The sequence below is a fragment of the Desmodus rotundus genome, chromosome X (genome assembly GCF_022682495.2).
Source record: "Desmodus rotundus isolate HL8 chromosome X, HLdesRot8A.1, whole genome shotgun sequence".
NCBI lineage: Eukaryota > Metazoa > Chordata > Mammalia > Chiroptera > Phyllostomidae > Desmodus > Desmodus rotundus.
The window spans coordinates 88,702,280-88,728,041 of NC_071400.1; the positions used below are offsets into that span (position 1 = coordinate 88,702,280).

A 25,762-nucleotide genomic window follows, 5' to 3' on the forward strand; every position below is an offset into this window, starting at 1 on the left:
AGGAAAAGAGAATTCTCAAGGAAGAAGAATGAGACTCCTGAGGACTTGGCACTCCCCTGATATGTCAAGAGCTCAGATAGACATTTGAAGTTTCTGCAATATTTAGGGCCTTCTCACTACTACTGTTTCAAAAACTCCACATGCACGTTGCCCTGGCCATGTGGCTCAGTTCGTTAGAGCATCCTCCCGTAATGGAAAGATCGTGGGTGTGATTCCCAGTTGGGGCACATACGTAGGTTGAGGGTTTGGTCCCCGATCCAGGTGCATACAAGAGACAACCATTTGATGCTTCTCTCTCACATCAATGTTTCTCTCCCTTCCTCTCTCCCTAAAAATCAATGAAAAAATGTTCTTACGTGAGGATTAAAAAAAACCCAACTCCATATGCACAAAGTTTTAGGCATTTGAGCAAATACCTACCAAAAACCTCAATGTTGAGCTGATGCCATTTTAACGAGATGGCCCGAGAGCACAGAATTGTTTCAACACTTGCTCCTTTGTGTTCTCTCCCTGACCCTGCACCCCTTCTATGTACCTGTTCTGAAGGGAATCCTCTGGGCTGTAGCTGCTTGCCTTATTTGCTTAACAGAAACAACTGCAATCTAAAACCTTCATGTCAAATGTCATCAAGGTGAATTCTCAACTTCATGTAAATTATACCAACATTTCTCCCTCAGAAATCAGGGGGAATACCCTCTTAATTCTAGTGAGAGAAAGAACACAAAAAATAACAACTGTGGAAAACCAAATCTACATTTTAAGGAAAGGTGTGCCCTTCCACACCTACGTAATGAACAGAATGTCCCCTAGACATATATTTTTTAAACCTATCATAGCATTAGCCTGGCTTCTCCTTTGGTGGTACGTAAAAACCACCTTCGGATGGTCCATGCTTGAATGTCGCCTCTAATCTTGCTATTTTTAGTCCTTGTTGATTTTCCAGACTACAGACTTCAATTTGGTTTCCAAGCTCCTCTGTTTGTTTACCGTACTAAAAAATTTCATTTTTGTAGCTCACACTGCATGGGTATTAAACTCATATGCAGTTAAACCTAGAGACTCTAAATCAGCTTGCAAAGCCCATTGTTATTCTCATTAAATAAAATTCAAGTTAACTAAGTCATGGTGTGTGGATTCCATAACCCTCATGTTTTCACACGAGTGGTGTGACACTCGACTCTGCCGTTCCTAGGCCCCACCGCCGGTCAAGCATGGGATTGACCGAGTCTGTTTGACATACCGAAAAGACAATAAAAGCTGGTATTTCTCATTCTTCTGAAAAACTCCCACCTAAGTATAAGGAGAGAAACTGTCAGAATTCTTTTCTCTGTTCATTTTTTATGATCATCTTATAAATGGTAATTGCTGGTTGGCATCAGCTTAGGAAAAAGGGGCAGAGATTATTTTAGGGGAATCAGAAACCTCTAACTCATCAATCTAAATCACAGGTTACTAAATAACATAAAAATACCCCACTTTTAACACAAAAGACCTCTTTGTCCAAAATGAAACCAATTTTATAAAACTTCCAGACACTACAAAATTCTAATAGAAGATAACTCTTCCATTATCTTCACTTATAAGAGAAGTTATAAGGATTAAACTTATCAGGGTTACACTTCAAAATAATTTAAATTAAATTTTAACATTACTCTTTGATAGCATAGTATTACAATGAATCTGCCAATATGATATTTTAACTCATAAAATTAGCCTTCCTACTTAGATAATTTGTATCTTAGCAGATAATTCAATGTAAGGCCTGTGCTGAACTTAAAGTCATTAAAATCCACCTTCAGTTCTTTTCCTATAATAAAAGCCCTAATTACATTTTTTCCTGCCTCCTATTACTACCATCTTAACATTAAGGAAAAGACCATATATGGTTATATGCTCCCTGCAGTGGTCCTTCCTGAGCAGTTCTCCAACATCCAAGGACCCAAGGGTGACAGCATTCATTTATTAAGTACCTGCTCCAAGCCAAGTGTACGGCCTCAATTAATCCCTGACCAACCCTAACAGGCATGTATTATTAACCCCATTCTATAGGTGAGAAACCTCTAAGAACTTACCCAAGGAAACTCAGTTGGTAAAGGTTAGAGCTTGGATTTGGATACAGGTCTCTAACTTCTGTTCATCCCACCAGCAGGTAGCCAGTAAAATTCCACAAGTTGCTTCTCTGTGTGAGAACTAGGCCCCAAGCAGCTGCACCAGAGGCAGCACTGCCCTCGTGGACACATCTCTCAATCGTAACTGAAAGAAAAGCCTTCCCTGATTACATAGAAGACTTGTTTTCTAAAGTGGTGGAGTGACTCTGCTGAGCCATCTAACCCCTGTGCCCTGTCACCCTATTTGTGACCAGAGACACACACTCCTGAGACACCTAGCTACAGATGGGAAGCCTGGTAAGGCTAGAACAGAACAGCTAGCTGGTCCCTGGTGCTGGACTTCACATTATGACCTAGTCCAGACCAGTGGTTCCCCAACTCCAGCATGTAGCATCAGTATCATCGAAAGGGCTTGTTAAACAGTGTTGGGTCTTTTCCGCCAGAGTATCTGATTCCATAGATCTGGGTGAGGCCCAGAAATTTGCATTTCTAACAAATTCCTAGGTAATGCCAATGCTGCAGGTCAAGGGAACACACTTTGAGAACCCCTGCTTTAAACCACCAGCCTTTCTTTTGTCCCCACCTTTATTGAAGTGCAGTTGACAATTACCACCAGTCCTTCAGGCCTATGATCCCAGGACAAGTCACCAGCCCAGATTCCCTCCTCCCCCACTGTCCACCCAAACCCAAAGTCAAATTAGGAGCCTTTGTCTTGTCTTTGCTGCTTCCACTCTGCAGTTCCACTTCTTCGAGGATATCACTACTTTGTTTTGTTCTGGAACACTCTCTTTACATTGGCCCATTTAGGTCTAACTTAGTGAGTGTCTGAGTTCTGCAAAACCAGTGTTAAAATGTTCCCTTCTTTTTATTGAATTTATTGGGGATAACATTGGTTAATAATGTAAGTTTCAGGTGTACACTTCTACGATACATCATCTGATTACCGCATTGTGTGCTCACCACCCAAACTCTAGTCTCCTTCCGTCACTATGTATTTGACCCCCTTTACCCTCTTTACCCTTCCCGCACTCCCCTTCCCTTCTGTAACCACCATACTGTTGTCTCTGACTATGACTTTGATTGGTTGGTTTGGTTAGAATGTGCTTTCAAAAATGATGAGTATTGCTGTGTGCGACAACATAGATGGATCTCAAGAGTATCATGCTAAGTGAAATAAGTCAGATGGAAAGCAGTATTCCAAGTCATGAAAGGCAAGGACCTACATCCAAGATGAATCTATCCAGCAAAGCTTTCATTTAGAATGGAAGGGCAGATAAAATGCTTCTCAGATAAGGTCAAGTTAAAGGAGTTCATCATCACCAAGCCATTATTATATGAAATGTCAAAGGGACTTATCTAAGAAAAAGAAGATGATCAAAACTACAAACAGTAAAATGACAACAAACTCACAACAACTTAACCTAAAAAAAAACTAAGTAAACAACTAGAACAGGAACAGAATCACAGAAATGGAGATCATATGGAGGGTTATCAGCAGGGAGGGGGAGGAGGGTGAATGGGGGAAAAAGTACAGGGAATAAGAAGCATAATTGGTAGGTACAAAGTAGACGGGGAAGTTAACAATAGTACAGGAAATGGAGAAGCCAAATAACTCACATGTATGACCCATGGACATGAACTAAGGGGGTTGGGAATGCTGGACGGTGGGGGAGTACAGGGAAGAGGGGGAGAAAAGGGAGAAAAAAAAACAGGACAACTGTAATAGCATAATCAAAATGTATTTTTTAAAAAGAAAAGGACAAGAAGCATATGATTTCACTCATATGTGGGATATAAAAAAGTTCTTAACCTTCCTCAGAGACAAAATGCAATAGAGGTTTCAGAAGACAGTCAATTCACAAGTTCAAGAGGAGAAAAACTCAGCACTGCGCCAGGAAGACTCCCAAAGTGAAAACAACAACAACGACAACACAGGGCAGCTATTTTCGACTCCAACTCACACCACACCCTATGAGGAGGAAGAGTGGGATAAATACTGCATCCTAAAAAATCTGAGCTCCAGACTTTACAATTCCTCCCCTCATCTATGACAGCAGCATCAAAATACTGTAAACATACGTTTAAAAAGCCACTTCCCAACTAACCCATTTTCACGCCCACCTTCCACGAGGAGGTGAGAGCAGCAAAGGTTCTATTCTTGGCTGTTCAATCCACAGTGTGTGGTCGAGGGAGGCTGTCCCTCTGAAACTGGGCTTCTGACAGTGAAGGACTAGGAGCTGGACTCGCTTTCCTTCTCTATCCAGAATCTTCTCCTCCAAAAGAAAGTAAAAGCACCTTTGACACAAGTGAAAAATCCAAAGGAGGAAAAGGGCTGGTGAGCTCAGAATTCACTTCCACAGCCACTGGCTGCTGCTGTGGCTTCCATAATGGCTTCTGCTGGGTGACTGGGGGTGCTGGGCATAGCACCTTTCCGACTTCAAAGAAACCAGGAGCTACAGAGAAGACACAATGACCCTGCACTGATGCGCTGAGGAGAAAAGAAAGAAAAGGATGCCAAATAATGCTTGGGGGTTTCTGTAACAAGGAAGACAAACTTTTGTCTGGACCAAGCTAGAAAACAGAACAGCAGGATGGGGCCTTCTGAACTGGTCTCCATATTTCAACTCCTTCCTCCAAGCCATTCTCCACATGCAGCCAGTGTACTGTGGAAAAACACATCACTCATTGAGCCCCTAGTCATGACATTTACAAATGGCTTCCCATTGCCCAAGCACAGGGCTAAAATTTTTACATGACCTATAAGGTCTGCATGCTCTGCCTCCCCCCTTCTTTGCAGTTTCAGCTCTTGTACCTTTTCCCTTACAATTCTGAGCTCCAATCACACTGGCTTCTTGGGTTTCCTCAAAGGCACCAGAGCCTCTGCTCATGTAGCTCTTTCCGCCTGGGTTAAAATGGGAGACATTTGAAATGTTAGACCCATAATCTGTGGGGGACAAATTATACGGCTGGACTGGTTTGGGCAACTTGCATAATTTCCTTGACCTTCGCTTCCTCGGATGTAGGGCAAAGACAGAAATAAACAATGATGGCCGACATCACAGAATTAAAGTGAGGGACCATAGAGAAAACAAATGATTTGCTAAAGGAATAAAATTAGTAACAAAATACATTTAGGCCTTGGGGAAGTGGATTTATGAATTCAGAATAGAAAGCAGGTAGTAGAAGCAGTTCAATTTGTAACTTAATTTAAATGACCACTACAGGAAGGCTCCGGTTGGTGACACAGGCAAACTTGTGAGAACACTAGCACATATTTGTGTGTGTGTGCGCACACACATGCGCATTTCTCTCTGTCTCTCTTATAATTATAAGCTCCACATTTATCTTAATTGTAGATGAAAATAAAATTGCCTTTTCATTTTATGAAAAGCCCATGCATGTTTTCAAAAGTATCTCTCACTGTGCAAATATCAACACCAATGAGGCTTTCCAAACATACATATCTTGTTTGTGACAAACTATTATCTAACCAGCACATAATTAATTTTCCTGTTATGGGTAGTGCCGTTTTTACACGGAATGTTCTCTTGACACTTTTAAGCAAATAGTCCTTCATTACTAATTCATTAACCATCCACACAGATGCTATTAATCACAATGAATTAATGTGGTATTAATGGGTAGGTTATTAATCTGCAATTATAAAAGATTTTCTAATAAATTCAAATTGCCCATGTGTTTTGAGGAGGAAGGCAAGGGAAAATGAAATGAACAAACTTTTCAGAAAACAAATTAAGGGGAGAAATAATTCTCCCTGTATCATAAGACAGAACGTACAAAATTCTTTCTTTTTATACTAAGAAATCTTTGTAGTGACCCAATACAATGACATTTACAATACCCAGGTCTTCACTGAAATAATAATATGAATGGAGGAAAAAACTAAACTACATGCACTCTGGGAAGGTGGTGAATTTCTTCAGTGATATACCGTGTCCTTAGATGTAGTAAGGCCTGGCTACTCAATGTGTGGTCCCCAAAACAGTAGGGTGGGCATCACCTGAGAACTTGCTAGAAATGTAGACTCTAAGATCCCTTCTCAGACCTACTGAATCAGAATATACATTTTAACAATATTCCCAGGTTATTTGTACACACTTCAAAGGTTGGGAAAAAAAACAGTATTAAAGCACAGCTTTAGCCCTGGCTGGTGTGGCTCAGTGGATTGAGCACCAACCTGCGAGCCAAAGGGTCCCGGTTCGATTCCCAATCAGGGCACATGCCTGGGTTGCGGGCCAGGTCCCCAGTTAGGGGCAGGCAAGAGGCAACCACACATTGATGTTTCTCTCCCTCTCTTTCTCCCTGTGTTTCCCTCTCTAAAAATAAATAAAATCTTTTATTTTTTAAAAAAAGCACAACTTTACAGCTGCGAATTGGAATGGAAGAAGGAAGTGGGGGCATGTTGCTTAGACACCACTGGACATTAAAGCCTAGGTATGCTGAGGAGGGACCATCACACAAATCTCATTGAAATTCTTCAATGCACGTAAAGAAGGTGGATGTGACAAACAACTGGGGAGACTACATTATCGAAAATACAATTTACATACCATATTTCATCAGGTCTAAGAAGCACATTTTCCACATCTGAACATCTATGAAATTGGAATCCATCTTAAAACTGTCAGCCAGTCACAGGCATGAAGTAGTGGCTGTTGCCTGCCCATGCGTGAACTTGATCTAGCAGTTCGTGCAGTTACCACCTCAGATGAATTGGTTGCATGGCTAGTAAATTGTCACTTAAAATATCTGCAGAAAGATTTCACTACAGTTTGGCAAGGAAATGAAATCTTACTGCATATCCAAAAAGGCAGCCTTGGAGGAAAATCCCTGAAACTATTGGCAACCCTTTTTTAAGAAATGCTGAATCACTGCTGTTGTTGATGGAAAGAACATAGTATTTGGTGAGAAAAAGAGCACTGATGATTTAAAATCAAAAAAGACTGAACAACTTTTAGGAATACCTTAACCAACCTCTTTTGCTTGCATTTTCCATTTTAATCACATTACTATACATGATAAACATTAATGTCTAAGTCTAAAAGAACCCTTTCAATGAAAATAAAATCAAAATCTAAAAAAAAATCTCAAGTGATATGGAAGCATTACGTAATAGCTTAGTCTTTATTAGCATACATGAATTAATGGCACATCTTTGAATTCACAGTATTTTTGATTTGATGAAAGGTGGTATTGACTTAGTTAAGGCTACAGACGACTCAGCAGTGTTTGTGTGTTCTCTGGCTTAATTTTAAGTCAAATAAAGTTAACCAAGAAAACTGCATGTAACTATAGTGTTACTACTAGAAAAGACCTAGTATTTTTTTTACTCTGGGAAATAATGTGCCTGGAATAGTAAAGCTGTGTTTGGATTTAAATAAAAGAACACATTGTAAAAATTATTCCAAAGTACTCCCAAAGCATTTTAAGGACACCGGAACCTCCGGGTGAGATGAGACATTTGAATGCCTGAATATCAGGTTTCACATCCAGGTCTCAGGGGCAGAAACACAAGTTTGGCCAAGTGGGAAGGTGGTGTGAGGCCTCTGGCAAGAGCAGCTTCGTGGGCGTCCTGCCACACTGTGGGCTGTGCAGCCTTCAGACCTCAGCTGAAGCCACAATTGCCTCCCTTCCACACCCAGCACTTCCCACGCATTCCCCACTAGACATGTTTCATTCTGGCAACAACCTGCAGCTTTCAAACCCCAACTTCCTCTTCTCCACAGCTCAGAGGTTCTGGTCAGACACCAACACCTTTGCCCCTCATTAAAATAATAGAATTTTATGTCTTAATTTACCTGCAGTGGTGTGTGTAAATCAAGGGGGGGAAAGAAATCTTTTCTTACATTATCCGGGGACTTGGCCAAAATGTTGGGAAAATGTAAATTGACAGAAAGTAATAAATTAGCTAGAGCATTACCTGGCATTCTTTGATGTCAACTAGAAAAGCATATTGCCAGAGTGGTTATTTTGAATGATTCTCATTTCAGAGAACTCATGGAATCTTCTCCAATGGATGGTAGCTACAGTTCGCTACTAGATTGGTTTTGGCATTGGTCTCAAATAGGTTCCCAACCTTGGCTGACCATCAGAATTGCCTGTGGGAGGTGGTTGTTAAAAATCCAGAAGCCCAGGCCACATCTCAGACCCATTACGTCAGAACCTCTGAGGATGAGACCCAGGTGTCTATGTTTTTAAAGCTCCCCAGTGAGTCCGCTATGCAGCCAAGGTTAAGAGCCCTGCTCTAGAACTGCCCAGTCCAATACAGGAGCTGGTAGTCACACTGGGGCTATCAAGTGTTTGAAATTGGTTGCTCCACATGGAGATGAGTTGCAAGTATGAATACCGGGTTTCAAAGAGTTTGGTAAAAAAGAAAGAACGTAAAATGCCTTGTGAAAAGGTTTTTTATATTGATTACATGAAACAGCAATATCTTGGATGTGCTGGGTTAGATAAAAGAAATAAATTTACCTGTTTCCTTTTTACTTTTTTAATGTGGCTATTAGAAAATATGGAAAATTACATGTAACTTGCATTTGTGACTCACATTACACTTCTATTGGACAACGCTGCTCTGGAAGTGTCTTTATACATCATTAGCTGTGTGGTTTTAAGTGAATTACTCAACTTCTTTATGCCTCAGCTTCCATAACTATAAAATGGAATAAATCATCTTCCCAGTTTTCAGGGATTTTACCAGGCACTAAGGGTCAACCCGCGTGAATTCCATCCTAGCTCTGTTACCTATTAGCTGTGTGATCTTGGGCTGGCTATTGTACTGCTCAGTGCCTTTATTTCCCCTTTCGCAAAGTGTGGCTAAATCTTACATCTTATAGGCTTATTGGGAGTTCAGTTTAGCAAGTTCAACAAATAGTAACTAAAGGTGTTATTCAATAAGGTCACTGCTCTATAAAGTACCTGGCCTGTTAGGCTCTACTCTATGCAACACACTTACTTACGAATGTTCTTTGAAATCTGCTAAAGGCTCAATTCACAACAATGAGTAGAAACACCCCCATTAGAAGTAAACTGGGGGAGAAATGGGGATTTTGCCACATTGTAAAGATGCTCGACCCATCCACAACTTCAAGTTGCAGTTGAAAATTTCTCAGAATTGAGGGTGCTACCCCAGCTGAAGCCATCTCATCATGGAATTCAGAAGTACAAGGATAAAACTGTCAATTCAGTCTGGTCATGCATTTTTGTATGCAACCAACTTTTTAATTTTTCTAGTGCTCAAGTTTTGCCATTGACCAATTGGGATTATAGTAAAGGTAAGGAACTGACCCATTTCTCTAACACGCAGGTTCCAATTCAAGTCCCAGGAAATGTGAGTCATCTGTTTCTGGTATGAAATCTGGATGACCCTTGGAAGTTCCTGCAAAAATCCCATATTCTCAGCTCATTATTATTCTAGCTTCTGGTGACCAACAGCAGGAATACATGGGGACTTGGAGGAGCTTCAGGAGTCATTCGCACCAAAGCTCATGTCGGTTTACCTCTGAACTGTTACCACCAAAGCCAGCTGGGATTTTCCTTCCCTTCCCAAACAGTCATCCTCTTTGAGGAAGTGGCTTTTCAAAAACAGGCAGCCCTTCTACTAGACGTATCAGGGTGATCACTTCATGACATATAGAAATGTCTATTTATTATGCTGTATACCTGAAACTAATATAATGTTATATGTCAACTGGACTTGAAAAATAAATTTTAAAAGTACGCCACCCCTCTGAACAACTGCAAAGTAAAATATACTTATACACACCAACCATGCAGAATGGGCCCTGGGTGTAGGCAGGCTGAGAAGTGTCACTGTAGGAGTACAGATGTGTTTCTCAGGATGCACATACCCTTGTCATTAGCCATGCCAATGAACTTATATTTAGTCAAAAGAATCTAAATTTAGTTGACAATCTTCTAAAATAAAATGTGTCTTTCCCCCCACAACATTCAAGCTAACTAGCAGGAAACTTTTCATAATGTGTTGCAATATTTACACTACAAAAATGCCCCCTCGTCTACTATTCCACAACTTTTTTTCAGTCAGCATTGCAGTGCATAGCATTTCCAGGCTGTCAGTCTACCTCCCAGAAACCTCAGCACTCCCCGTTGCAAGTCAAAATCTCAGAAATGGATGTCGACACTCTTCATCCGCCCATCTCACTCCTGTCATCTCTCACCAATAGCCCTGGTCATTCCTTCCAACAAAGCCAACTTATATTGATTCGGTCTTCTCCTTGGAACTTCACTCACAGAACCTCCAGTTTTATAATCCCTGTCTTGCCCCTACCCGTCCAAGTTCAACCAAGAGTCCCTGTCTTCAAGATCAGACAATGAACAAGCTCTTTCATCTACCATATAACATGTACTTATGAATAAAGACTCTACTTAGTATATTGCTATTTTCAATCATTTGCACTGTTTGAAAATATCTGTTAATTACACAACAGCAAAAGCTCTATCATCTCTAGTTGGGAATTGACCTTTTAACTGTTTTCATGATAGGTATGTGGCAACACTCAGTCATTTAATCTATAAATACATCTATTCCATGGTTTAAGTAATCCCATAAAGCTTACGCTTAGTCAGTTCAAGCCTTGGCACTGGCACAAATCTCCAAACACAAATCTGTGGTTCCATCTACTATCCTTATAAACCCAAATGAACTGTCGGTAATGTATTAACTGTCAGTCATGTGCCCATCATCCAGGGATTCTAGACAGTGGACTATTCACAGATTTGGGTAAGAGTGGACCCATGGGGTCCCATAATAGCCAACTCCACTCAAAACACCTGAATTAGGATGCATCAAAAGGCTGGAATTAAATAAAACTATACCTTCTTGAGGCCTGCCCCAGCCATCTTCACATAGGCAAGGGTTCTTAATCTTCTCTGTGCCACACTTCCCCTGGGCAGGACCTTAAAACCTACAGACCGTTCTCAGAATAATATTTGTAAGTGCATAATATAAGGAGCACAGATTTACAAAGGAAACCTGTTATTCAGAAAGACAGTTAACAAAACAGTTGTTTTACTGTTTGACATCATAATATTTGTGATACTTCATTAACTCATTAAATAAGATCCAATTTGGGTCTAACCATGACTATGATTTTGAAGGGGTGATGTATGCAGATAATATTTCAAGACACCTGTAACATATGTATTAAGAGAGAAAAATAACAATGACTTGCATTGATAACAAAGTCACAACTAATAATACCAGAGTTTGTTGCCTGGGTTCAAATAAAGAAAATGTTAAAGTTCTGTCAGAGGTGAGTAAAACTAAAGAGAGGACAGGTGGGGGAAAAGGACAGTATGCAAAAGGGAGAAGAAGAAGGAACAAGTAAACCAGTGCAAAAACAAGATTTTCAGGTGGCTAGAACTTCCATAAAGGACACTAAAAGGGTAACAGGATACAGAGGGACTGGAGATAGCAATAGGGGACTTTTTTAAATAAAGGTGACTTCTGCCCCTTCCCTATCACTGAAATATATCCGCATTCATTCCCAGATAATTCACCTTTCTAATGGCCTCTTCAGGGCTTTAGAGCACCACTGTCTCGTAGAAATATTATCAGAGCCACATATGGATTTTTTAATTCTCTTATAGCTGCATTTCAATAAGTTAAAAAGGTGAGATTATATTTAATAATATATTTTATTTAACCCAATATACCTTAAAATATTATCATCTTGATATGTAATTGATGAAATAAATTAATTAGGTATTTCATATATTTTTAAACTCTTTGAAATTTGGTGTGTATTTTATTTACACTTACAGCACATCTCCATTCCAGCTAGCCATATTTCAAATGCTCAAGGACACACGTGACTAGTAATTATCATAATTAAACTGTGCAGCTCTATAGTCTTGATAACAATATCTATTGAAACATTTTGTGACGTCCAGATTTTTAATTTACACAAGGATAATCTTGGGGACTTTATTAATCTCTGCACTTCTGCATCCTCTTGTATTTAACATGATGCCTCTGCTAAATGTGAATGAGAAAGTGTAAATTCTGGTTGTTATAGGCAACAATCTTATGACCAAACAGCCTTAGAAGGAAGCATGGGACAGCAGATGTCAGAGTAGAGAGAAAGAAAGAAATGTGAGCCTTTGTGACACAGTTCAGCTGCTGGATCAACCCTTACCTAAAGTCCACATTATTACTAGACATGTTGGTTACATGAGCCAGCAAAGTTTCTTTACTGTTTAAGCCAGTTTGAGTTGGGGGTTTTGTCACTTGTGACTGAAAGCAATTGGTGCCAGGAAAAAAGTAAATGCTTGGTAAACAATCTTCAGTTCATAATACAGTCACAATGCTGTGCATTTCAATCTATTTAAAGTGAATGCATTTCCTCAAAATTAAAGAGCATGCAACTCAGAATGAAAAGATCTGGTTCTTATCAAGCATACTTATGTGTAATATTAACCATTATGACAGAGAGGGGATAAGATCAAATCTTAAAATCAAATGCTTAGAACACATAAGAGTCACAAAGTAAGACAAAGAGATGTACTAGGGGTGGAAAAAAACACACAAGAAAACTGTGAAAACTACCAGAACACAAGCTCTTACACGGGGTGGCCATTCTCATGGCCTCTTTACTTCCTTCAGCGATTCAGAAAGAGAACATATCTTAGAGCTACATGAACATTTTTCACTGCTTTCACGAAGAAATTCATTTCTGTATTTGAAGTGAATGGCCCCTAACTGGCTTCTAAACCTTTTTAATTTGCCAACTTCTTCCTCCTTCACTCCATGCATTGCCACCCCCATCCAAGCTCAAATAGTGGGTTGAGATTAGGAGAAAAGGAAACAACAATAACAGCAAACTTTCCAAGTAAAATCATTACATTTGACATTGTGCAAGTCTTCATGCAGCACCCCTCTGTGCATACAGGACCGACGGTGACATGTGTACAATCTAGCAATCTGTTGCTTCCTGGGTGGCCACAAGAACAGGAGCCAGCGTGGTTAGAAAAATAGAAATCTTCTCTGACTGAGCGCACCCAGTTTATATAGCAGATTATTGAGACTTACAGGGCCTGAGTTTTCACCAGGAGTGAAAAGCCCACCAAGATGGCTGGGTGCTCCCTAGCACTTCCCCATCACACCCCCATTTTGTTTACTAGCCTGACATCATTTGTTTCAAAAACCTTAATGATATCAAGGTTCAGATTGGTATAATATTACATTATGTTCCTGGTTTGAGGAAAACAACAGTTAACTGTATATTCAATAATCTGATCTTCCTAATTATCAAATTACTTTACAGGAACTAAACTGAAGTTTTCAGCTTTCTCTTATCTGTAAAAGTTGATTTGGCTAGGATTATTTGCAGGACAAAAAAAAAACAAAAACAAACCAAGAGTGTAGAGAATTATTTAATTACGAGAACCATTTGAATCTAAGCCAGCAGGTTATTTACAAATAAATAACTGATCTATGAATCACCATCATCTTTCTCTGCTCATTAATGCATAAACCCTACTTCATCTTATTGTTCCGCTGGTGCTGTCTGCGTTTGAACATAATAATATACTGCATTCTTTATAAAATATTGGCAAAGATTGCTATTCCATAATAGAGATGAGCTGGCCCTACCTTAAGTCATCTGTCTTTTGTCTGACACAAGTGTTCTATCTCACTCATTGCCTCATGTTTCATAAGTGCTCATTTGCAAAATCTTCATCTGCTCGTTCATAAGCAACGCATGCTATGTCATCTCCATGGTCACATGAAGACAAATTTGAGAGGCTTTGTAGGAAGGAAATTTTAAGACATTCAAACGCACAACAACACACAACCTTTTTAAAATAAAATCCTGTTTCTTGAAGAAAACAAGAAATAATTTTATTTTCCAAGTAGAAATCTGAGTCTTATATGCCATTGAAAGAAAAAAATTCACAAAGTCAGGTTGCTGACTTCAATAGAGGGCAATTTTTCATCAGCCAGGTCTGTCAAAACCACTTTGTTCCACAAATTGGATAGCCACATCTGTTGTATTCTCTATCAGCCATAAGAAAATGGTTTTCTTTTGATTGGTAGTATTGGGTTTTATTTTTGGATGTTCTCTTTATCAAGGGTGAGGGGAAATAGCTAGACAATATTCAATACTTTTGAAAGCATGTGATATTTACAAAGGATAAGAGCAGAATAAAACTTAAGGATTTGATAGACATTACTTTGTTAGTCTTAGAACTATCTTTGAGATAAAATGGAGAAGCAAAGGACAAATATTTATTGAGGGCCTGCTGTATAAAAGGAACTGGACTGGGAAACTGACATGGGTCATCTCCTTTAGTCCTCACAAACCCCATAAATTGGGTATTCTTACGTCCATTTGAAAGATAACAAAACTTCAGCTAGCTGAGATAAGTAATTAGCCAAAAGAGACACAGAGGAGAAATGAAAGGAATCAGGATTCAAACCCAGCTCTGTGGCTTTAAAACTCTTGCTCTGAGTAGCTTACAATGAGGAAAAAAAATTATAAACAACCCAAATGGCAACATAGGCATTGCTTAAATAAAGTGTAGTGTATCCACACAAAGCAGTCATGGCAAGTGATGCCACAGATCTATTTTTATAGACATGAAAAAATGTTAACATGTAGACATCGAGTAAAAAGAGCAGATTATAAGAATATAACATATTATGTGATCCCTTTTGAAATACACATACAATTATGTATGTATATTTGCATTTAAAAATTATCATGGGGGTGATAGGACTTGAAGTATGTTTCTTCTTGTTATTTATTTATAGTTGGTGTACAATTAGCTTGTAATACTTGCATGGTTGAATGAACGGGTAGATAGATATGTAGATACATACTTGTATATAGAATATATAGATATAGATAGAATTTAAAGATCTAGTGTTTAAAAAATAAGATTCGTCAGCACATCTGATATTTGAAAAGCTTATTTATACACTTTAAGAATCATCATCTGCAACATACTTGCAGAGTTCAGAAAAACACATGTATGAGTGTATCTGTATATCAATATCTATATGCTTATAGTTGTATTATTTTCTCACTATCTATATATAAATGTACAGATATAGACAGAGAATGATACAATATCTACATACCTATAGAGAGAATGAAAGAATATTATGATAAAGCAAATACAGGAAAATGGTAATGATCAGGGAATTTGGGTAAAGCGTATATTGGAGTTCCTTGTGGTATTCTTTCAACTTTTCTGTAAATGTGAATTACCTCAAAATTTAGAAGAGTAAAGAACCAATATACATTTTACATTTCCAACACATAACCTGGTACAAGATGATACCAATTTAAAAAGTGACACTACTCCACCAGTTGGTCTCCTTATCCACTCTTGAAGCAAGAGCCTGTGATCAATTTTTTAATTCACCCTTTACAGTGCTTGTCACAGAATAACTTGCAGTTTATTTGGTTGTGCCTTTCCCAGAGCGCAGAAATATATGGAAGCCTCCCATTTTTGCTTGACAAGGCCAGCACGATCTTGAGAACAGAGTATGACAAACCCAGCACACAAAAATCCATCAAGCAACATGAATCTTAAATACAGACACAACATATAAAACAAATACGAGCTTATGCAAGCCCAGCGATGCCTTAAAAGAAAAGAATAGGTAGGGTTTATTTCAAGATTATAAGGTAAGTTCAGCATAAGAAAATCTAGAGAAGTTAAAAGAGATACTCCATCTGACTCTCTTCATAAATAGCGAAGAGAGATTTTTCTTTTAGCAACTCCTTTCTGCAAACTAAAAATAACAGAACATAATAAAGAAACTACCTATTACAAACAAAAAAGAAATCTATTTGGAGGGAACACTAGCGACACTAACACCCAAGCTAGGAATAAGAAAAACATACCTATTATCATTGCTATTATTCAACACTGTTCTGGAGGTTCCAGCCAATATAGTAAAGGGAAATTATAATTATGTCTTAATTTCATGATAACCTATCTAAAAAATGCCAAAGAAGCCACCAGAACCTATTAATTAATAAGACAGTTTTAATCAGATCCCACATAGACATATCAAAGCTTTATGCCAAACATCAGGAGTTGGCAAACTTTTTCCATAAGGGTCAGAGAGTAAATATTTTATGGTTTGAAGGCCACAAGAACTCTGTAGCCATTGAAAATCCATAAATGAATAGATACATCTGTCTTTTAATAAAATTTTTAATAGTTCATTTTATTGCTTTTCTCCATTACCACTTATCTTTCCTATACCCTCTTCCACCTCCACCCACCCCCCGTCCCCCCCAGCAATCACCACACTGTTGTCGTGTCCATGAGTCCTTTTTCTTTTTTGCTCAATCCCTCCACCGGCCATACCCGCCAAAAGCTGTCAGCCTGCTCTCTATTTATGAGTCTGTCTCTATTTTGGATAAAACAGCTATGGAACATTATGCAATGGAATATTATTCAGCTATAAAAAGGAAGAAAAAATTTTACCCTTTGTGACAGCATGGATGGACCTGAAGAACATTATGCTAATGAAACAAGCCAGTCAGAGAAAGACAAATACCATATGATCTCACTCATATGTAGAATGAACAAACTGAACTAACAATACAACTTTATTTACAAAAACAGTCAGTGGGCTGGATCTGGCCCATACACCATAGTTTGCTGACCTCTACTTTATACCACAAAAAAACAGCTGATGGAGAAAAGTTACCATGTCAAACAGCAACAAAATTTATAAATAACTTTCAAAAGGTCAGTTAAGCTATATGCATCAAAAATTAAACTGTGACCCTAACTGCTGTGGCTCAGTGGGTTGGGCATCATCCCACAAACCAAAAGATCATCAGTTCGATTCCCAGTCAGGGCACATGCCTGGGTTGTGGGCCAGGTCCCTGATTGGGGGTGTGAGACAGGCATCAATCGATGTTTCTCTCCCTCTCTTTCTCCCTCCCTTCCCCTCTTTCTAAAAATAAATAAAATATTTAAGAAAATTAAACTGTGAATACTCTTTCAACATAACAAGTCCATTTCTGAGAATTTATACTAAGGATATATTTAGGAAAGGACATAAAAATGGGTACACATGGATATTTATTATAGTGTTATTTGTAAAAAGAAAAAATATCTAATGACATAATCCATGTCTACAACAAATAGATCAATTTTTAAAATTTTTTATTTATTGATCTTAGAGGAAGAAAAGTGAGAGAGAAGGGGAGGGAGAGGGACAGAGGGAGAGGAGAGGAGAGAGAGAAAGAGACAGAGAGAGAGAGAGAGAGAGAGAACACATCAATTTGTTGTTCCACTTATTCATGCATTCAACCATTGCTTCTTCTACATGCCCTGACTGAAAATTAAAGCTGCAACTTTGGCAGATCAGGACAACTCTCTAACCAACTGAACTACCCAGCCAGGGCTGAAATAGACTGAAAAGATCATTTTTTTAAAGATTTTATTTTTTTATTTTTAGAGAGGGGAAGGGAGGGAAAGGAGGAAGAGAAACATCAATGTGTGGTTGCCTCTCAAGTGTCCCCCACTTGGGACCTCGCCCACAACCCAGGCATGTGCCCTGACTGGGAATTGAACCAGAAACCCTTTGGTTCACAGGCCAGCACTCAATCCACTGAGCCACACCAGCCAGGGCTGAAATACACCATAAAATCATTTTTTAAAGCAGGTGACAGAACAGTATGCATATCAGGTAATTTTTAAGTATATGGGTGTGCAATGAGGTTGTACATATGCACTCACACATGGGAAAAAGCATGGAAAGATATATGCCCATTTGCTTTCTACAGGTGGACTTACAGGTGACATTCTTGTTACTTTATGCACGTTATTTTTGCTCTTTTCTATTTCTCAACTGAGCTTTGAAATGAAATTTTTCATTTTTAAAAGAAGTCAGCAAACAAAAAAGAGAATCAGTGATGCTCTGAACAGTTTGCTCTTAGTTCTATGAATGTTAAAGAAGCCCATACACAATATCCTCCTCAAACAAAGCGTATCAATAACGATTTTAATTTTGACATTAAGACATCTTCAAAAAGTTCTTTAAATTACTGTAACTGTTTCATGCCCTGAAGATAGAAATCTTGTCTTTTCTTATCCTTCAGTGATATTTCCGCAGGCATGATTGTGTGTGTGGGCATCTCTCTCGTCCAGGAAAAACAACCAGAGAAGGGAAACAGGGAAGAGACAGAAATGGTAGGTGAAGGACCACTTGAGCTAATATCTCACAGGGAAATGAAGTATTGGTAAATTCATTCCTCGGGGTTCTATTTATGATTCCATAGTACGGGAATCTCACCTATTGGGCTGGGGTAAAACTCTGACATTCTTGCAAATTGTCATTTATAATTCATAAAGACTAAGTTGGGCCTCTTAGTAGAAAATGCAAGTCCATATGATTTTTATCTAGTTATGACATTTACGCACATACTTCCTTACAACTGACAACAGGTATCTATTTTGCTAAGTTCCAGTTGTTATCATTAATGTATAAATTGATACACATTTAATTTTCATGTACTTAAAATCTTGGGAAAGAAAAGGAGACGGAGAAGAAAAATGATGATCCTTGTAACTTCTCAGAAAGTCTTTGGAGGTGTGACTGGACACAAGTTATACAGCATAACTCACAGTTACCAAAAAGAGAAAAAAACATTTGCCTTCTCAAAACAACAACCTTATCCGGCTTGGAAATCTACTAATTTCTCTCATGAAGTAGCTTTCTCCAATAGCTCGGCAGAAAAATTCATCCACTGCAAACAGAAGATCTTCTAGTAAAATACGTTTTCAACGTCTGTAGTGTGTGTGCACACACATATGTGAGTATGGGCATGTACGCACATGTGAGTAAGTGTCGTTGCTAAGAGAGGCCATGGGAGAAAAGACAGTCCCCCCAGAGCCAAGTTAGAAGTTAACAGGAACAATATGACAAACACAAGGTCATCCAGAGTTCTCAAAAGTGATGTCAAACAACAATGAGGTGTTAAGTATATTCTGGAAGCAATCAAAACGTAGGACGCAACGAGCAAGTGGTAAAGTGTGCTCTGAACACAAGAGACAAATGAGTACACAGATACAACATGGTTCTCATTAACTATTCCCAATCTCAATCGCACGCTATTTACCCTTCAGTAGCAGAAATTGCTATTGTCAAACATGAACATAATGACCCACACTAAGCCTGTGTTCAGATTGAGGAGATTGGAATTCCAGACCTTTCCTTTCAATCTTCCATTTTTTAAACTTGAACATAAATTCAGTATAGCTAAAAAGTGAACAGTCGTGCTTCAAACCCAAAATTGTTTTTCTTGTCAAATACTGCTCTCTGTAAAGTGTATCACCAAACCCCAGTAGAAACTCACCCTTCAACTTGAGGTCGACATTATGTCTCAGCCAAGGATAAACCCCATAGCTTGGCATATCTTCAGGAATCGGATTACTGTTTATCCAGCCATCACAAGCAAACCGGAAAAAATTATCACAGGGGTCCACAGATGGATTTACTTTACTCAAGATGGCAGCAGCTATTTAAAAAGAAAATCATAGGATTAATGACAATCACTGAATATTGTGTACTGGCCTCTTCCAAATTAAACAATGGTTTCTTATCAACCAGTTCCCAAGCCTTGTCTTTTACATTTCCCCTTAAATGACTCCCTGAATCAACTGCACCATACCCAGTTACCACATTCAGAGTGAATTGGTTAAAAGTTTGCTATTATTGCTATTAGGTTTTGCAGGACCACTCCTAATAATCTTTGGGACATAGGACAGGCATACAAATGGAGTATATGCTAAATTGTTTGCAAAGATGCATGTGACGTTTCCTTCCAGCCCTCTCATCCTTCTGCAAGGTGACTTTGCCACTCTTCCCATCAAGCAGTAGGATCTATCCCCCCTGCCTTAAATCTGGACTGGCCTTGTGACTTCCTTTGACCAACAGAATATGACAGACTAAATCTTAACAGGCCTTGCATCCTCCATGTTAACTCCCTTTGAATGGAGTCCTGAGACTGCCCTGGAGGAGGTGAGGCCACATGGAGAGGAGCCAAGCCAGCACCAACTGCCAGGCTGAGGCCGTCATGGACCTTCTAGGCCAGGCAACCCCCCAGATGAATGCAGCCCAGCAGAGGAACCCCCACCGAACCCACAGAATCATAAGAAATATTAAATCACTCTTGTTTCAGGCCTCTAAAGTTGGTTTATTCCACAACAAAGGCTAACTGAAACAGAAGCCCACATGTCATATCTAAATATTTAAAAGATATATTTACAACACACCTTCATAAAGACCTGGAAGGCCAGGTGTGAATCCTTGAGCCGCTGGACATTCAGAGCAGCTCTCGAAGTAGTGAGCTCAGCTACGAGACCCACACAGTCTGTGAAAGGAGGCGTGAGAGTAGCTAGCGGGGAACTCTGGGCTGTAGAAGGCTGCTGACTTGGCCCAATAGACTCCTTGACTAGGGAGGAGGACAAAGTGGAGCATTCTAAATCACAGACCAAAGGCAGAGGCCTCTCCTCCCCAGGTCTAAGGGCAGAACTGAGTATTTGTGTAAGTTAACAGAAAGATACAAGAGACCAATGTATTATTTTTTTCCTCTTTCATAAGCCCACACACAATTACATATGAAAGATAGTCAATAAGCAGGAAGTTCGTACAAATTTAAATGTTTCCACAAGCTTAAAAATAATCTTTCATTACAAAATGAGAAGGTTCCCAAATTCCCAACGTTGAACTCCAACTCTCTTCCAGCTGTCGTACAATTGCTGGCTACCACCCTAGTGCTGAGATATGCACCAACTGATTTGTTTTTAAAGACAGCCAATATTTTAATGATATTGGAAAGATGACATCCTGGGTAGTTTTCATACTCTAATTAACGCCAGAGTACATTTCTATTCAAAGTAATGAAAACCCAATGAGTTTTCAGCTAAATGTGAATAAATTGCCCCTCAAAAGTATAATCTTCATAAATTTAGATACACATATTAGTTTGGTTACATATGTGGTTCCTCCAGGTTTAAAAGTAAGGCTAGATATTTCTCTTGACTACTTCTATGAAAATTTCAAAGAGCTTTTTGTCTTCAATGAAGTAAATTATATACAAACCACCTAACTTCCATAGGACTTCAAAATCCCTGCCATTTTCAACCTCCCCCAAAAAAGGAACAAAGAAAAAATGGTTTAGAAGTCAGATAAATTTAAAATTGGCTTAATATTTTCATCTTTCAGAATGTGGTTATCTCCAATTACATTTTTACTTACTGCTACTATTTCATAATTATTTAATATGCAAATATGGTATGCTAGGTCACATAAAATCCTCATTTCAGTTTGTACTTATACTGGCTGTGCAGCCACAGAATGAATATTCTATGTGACACCTCAGGGTCATTGATCATGCACGTTTCGGTCCCACACAAAATTTACACTCACACAAAGGAACCCTCACACACATTTTTATTCATATAAGCACTGTTTTCTGGATGCCTCCCAACCCTCGAATGTATCCCTCCCCATCTCCTCGGTATTCTTGCAGGTACCTAGAAAAACTGCAAGATCAGCTCTGACCTCAGCCCTGATATAAAGTGGAGGAATACATCACTCACACTGAATTTGGAACTGAGCCCGCTGAACAGGAAAAACTCTAGCTTCAGCCTCCCAATTCATCATTCACAATTCACAGCTGGGCACCGAGCTGCACTTTCGGAAGGGAAACTGTGACTTCAAATTGCAAGGGACCATAGTTGTCAAGACACCAAAACCCCTTTCCCCTTACTCAGCTTCATGGAGAAAATCCAGAGAGTCTTGTTTTAATAAAAGAAATATGATGATGAAGGAAACCTGTTCTATGTATTCTCTCAAGTCACTGCAAATAAGGTAAATTGTTACATGGTTTCCAACTAGTGTTTATGTAGTAGAGGGGGCGGTACACCCCATATACCAGACTGTTTGTAACTTTAATCAGGGCTGAAGAGAGAGGGGGAAGGTGTTAATAATAATAAATATTGGGCATTTCCTCTGTGCCAGAACTATGCTAGCCCTTTTCAGGCAGTATGGCATCATCACAGACTCTGGAGCCGGACCACCCCGGTTTGAACGCCAGCAATACCATGCAATAGCTATGTAACCCCTCAGGCAGGTTACTTAACTTCTCTATGTCTTAGTTTTCTCATTTGTAAAATGGGGATCATAATAATACCCCATAGGATTTTCATGAAAATTAAATGAGTAAATACATGTAAAGTGCTTAGAACAGCACCAGGAACACTACCAAATAATACAGTTACCAGGTACAAAGCAAGATGACTAGTGAAATTTGAATTTCAAACAAATGACTACTTTTATAGTATAAATTCATACCAAATATTGCATGGGACATACTTATGCAAAAAAAAATAGTAGTCGTTGTATATCTGCAATTCAAATTTAACTGAGCATCCTGAATGCATGTGTGTAGCTAAATCTGGGAACCACGCATATAAATTTTCAGTATTACAATTTCACAAACACTTAACTGAAACTTGAGTCCAGATATTTCAGAGCTCATAGATTTTGAGATTTTAGAAAAGTAATACAGTGAATATAGCACAGATTATATAATGCCTCCAGCAACATCTGGAGTGGCACTCCTGAAACAAGCACATTAATAATTCTATTGGAAATATATACATATTCTCATAAACAAGAAAAACAAAGTCTAAAACAATCTCACACCAGTTTTGCCACCACAGGAGTTGTAGTCAGGTCCAGTCTTAACAAGAGTTACCATGCTTTCTGGGTTTGGGTTTAAGGATCGGGAATTGTAGACCTGGGATACTGTGCCACCATCATTTTCTTCTAGTCTCACAACTAGTATGAGCGGTAAAAACTGTTATTCTCACTCTATGATTGTGAAAGTGAGAGTTTAGATGACTAGGATCACATGGCTTGTAAGTGGCCAAATTGTGCTAACAACCCAAGCCAGACTATTTACCCTTATCGAGCATTAGCATACCTGTTCTTTTTGTTTTCCTTCTCTTCTTTCTCCACTTCCTTTTTTAAGGATTTCATTTATTTATTTTTAGAGACAGGGAAGGGCAGAAGAAAGAGAAGAGAGAAACATCAATGTGTGGTTGCCTCTGGAGTGCCCCCTACTGGGCACCTGGCCTGCAACCCAGGTATGTGGCCTAACTGGGAATTGAACCAGCGATCCTCTGTTTCGCAGCCCGCACTCAATCCACTGAGCTTCCCCAGCCAGGGCTCCACTTCTTATTTTAAAAGAGGAGTTAAAATAGGAGGAAGTGGAAAAGGGGAGGAAAAGAGACATATATAGGAAACATCTTAGAAAGGGTCCAGAAGCCAATCACTTTCTAGCATGCAATGCCCACACATGCACATGGCAACCATGCATGCATGCACACAGCGCATACGTGGGTAAGCTGGCACGCACAAAGCACCCATACACGCACACATGCACAAGGCACAGATGCACGCACGTGGGACCACACATGCATGCACTCCAGCATACACAACACATTCACGCACGGTGCACGCAGGGACACAGACGGCACAAGGCGCCACGCAGGCACATAAGCACAAGACACCCACGCATGCGCACGGCACATAGGCAGGCATACAGGCACGCACAAGGCCCCCATGCACGCGCAAACGCACATACGCAGTGGCCACACACGCACAAGGCACACACACACAAGGCACACACGCACAAGATACTCGTGCATGCGCACAGTGCATAGGCAGGCACACAGGCACGCACAAGGCCCCCACGCACGCACGCACGCACGCCGTGGCCACGCTCGCACAAGGCACGTACGCACAAGACACCCACGCATGCGCACAGCATATAGGCAGGCATACAGGCATGCACAAGGCCCCCATGTACGCACGCACGCACGCCCGCCGTGGCCATGCACGCACAAGGCACGCACACACGGCACGTACGCACTAGACATCCACGCATGCGCACAGCACATAGGCAGGCATACAGGCATGCACAAGGCCCCCATGCACGCACGCACGCTCGCACTCCGTGGCCACGCTCACACAAGGCACGTACGCACAAGACACCCACGCATGAGCACGGCACATAGGCAGGCATACAGGCACGCACAAGGCCCCCATGCACGCACACACGCACACACGCAGTGGCCACACACGCACAAGGCACACACGCACAAGATACTCGTGCATGCGCACAGTGCATAGGCAGGCACACAGGCACGCACAAGGCCCCCATGCACGCACGCACGCACGCCGTGGCCACGCTCGCACAAGGCACGTACGCACAAGATACCCACGCATGCGCACAGCACATAGGCAGGCATACAGGCATGCACAAGGCCCCCATGCACGCACGCACGCACGCCCGCCGTAGCCACGCATGCACAAGGCACGCACACACGGCACGTACGCACTAGACACCCACGCATGCGCACAGCACATAGGCAGGCATACAGGCATGCACAAGGCCCCCACCTACGCACGCACACATGCACACAGTAGCCACACACGCACAAGGCATGCATGCACAAGGCACAGACGCACTAGATACACACGCATGCGCACGGCACTTAGGCAGGCATACAGGCACGCACAAGGCCCCCATGCACGCACACACGCACACACGCAGTGGCCACACACGCACAAGGCACACACGCACAAGATACTCGTGCATGCGCACAGTGCATAGGCAGGCACACAGGCACGCACAAGGCCCCCATGCACGCACGCACGCTCGCACTCCGTGGCCACGCTCACACAAGGCACAGACGCACAAGACACCCACGCATGAGCATGGCACATAGGCAGGCATACAGGCACGCACAAGGCCCCCATGCACGCCCACATGCACACAGTGGCCATGCTCACACAAGGCACGTACGCACAAGGCACGCACACACAAGGCACGCACAAGGCACACATGCACAAGACACGCACGTACAAGACACCCACGCATGCGCACAGCACATAGGCAGGCATACAAGCACACACAAGGCCCCCATGCACGCCCACAGGCACGCAGTGGCCACGCACACACAAAGCACGTACACACAAGGCACACACACACAAGGCACCCATGCACAGAGTGGGAGTGCAGACACGCTGGCATGCACAAGAAGCCCACGTACAAACGCACTCAGGCACGCACAAGGCATGGACACACAAGGTGCTCGCGCACGCACACAGCATTGTTCCAGACCTTTTCACCACAAATTGTGTGATGTGCAGTCCGCAGCCGTTTTGCAGAGCCCTGTGCATAGTGGAGCTCGCGTTACACTAAAGAGGACTATATCTTTGGTGAGTCTTTCACTATAGGAACAGCAAAAATATTTTTTTCAATATTAGAAAGCCATTCTCCAATGTGAAAATTAAAAACAAGACAGCAAGGCAAAACGCACTACCTGGCAATATGTGAAATATTGTTTTACTCTTGCCTTATTATGATTCATTATAAAAAGACAAAATTCATGAAATAAGTGGCCCTCTGTACGAAAGATTGACTGAACTCAGATTGAAAATGTGTGTGTTCAACAATTTTATTTTCACACATCTGCAAAAACCCTACCACAGCAAAAGCACAAGGTGACAAAGTCTAAAACCTGGCCTCTGATAGTCCCACCTGGTGCCCCACCCT

The 25,762-nt window shown here is 40.6% G+C and overlaps 1 protein-coding gene across 2 annotated transcripts in view; it reads right to left on the reverse strand.

The window, feature by feature from the left end:
- The window catches only part of PHEX (phosphate regulating endopeptidase X-linked), a 169,103-nt gene that overhangs the window by 134,968 nt on the left and 8,373 nt on the right, over window positions 1–25,762 (reverse strand). For both annotated transcript variants that reach the window (XM_024569898.2, XM_045203239.2), the window contains exon 3: window positions 19,487–19,648. In XM_024569898.2, the coding sequence (XP_024425666.2) occupies window positions 19,487–19,648 (162 nt within the window). The remainder of the gene's footprint in view (window positions 1–19,486; window positions 19,649–25,762) is intronic.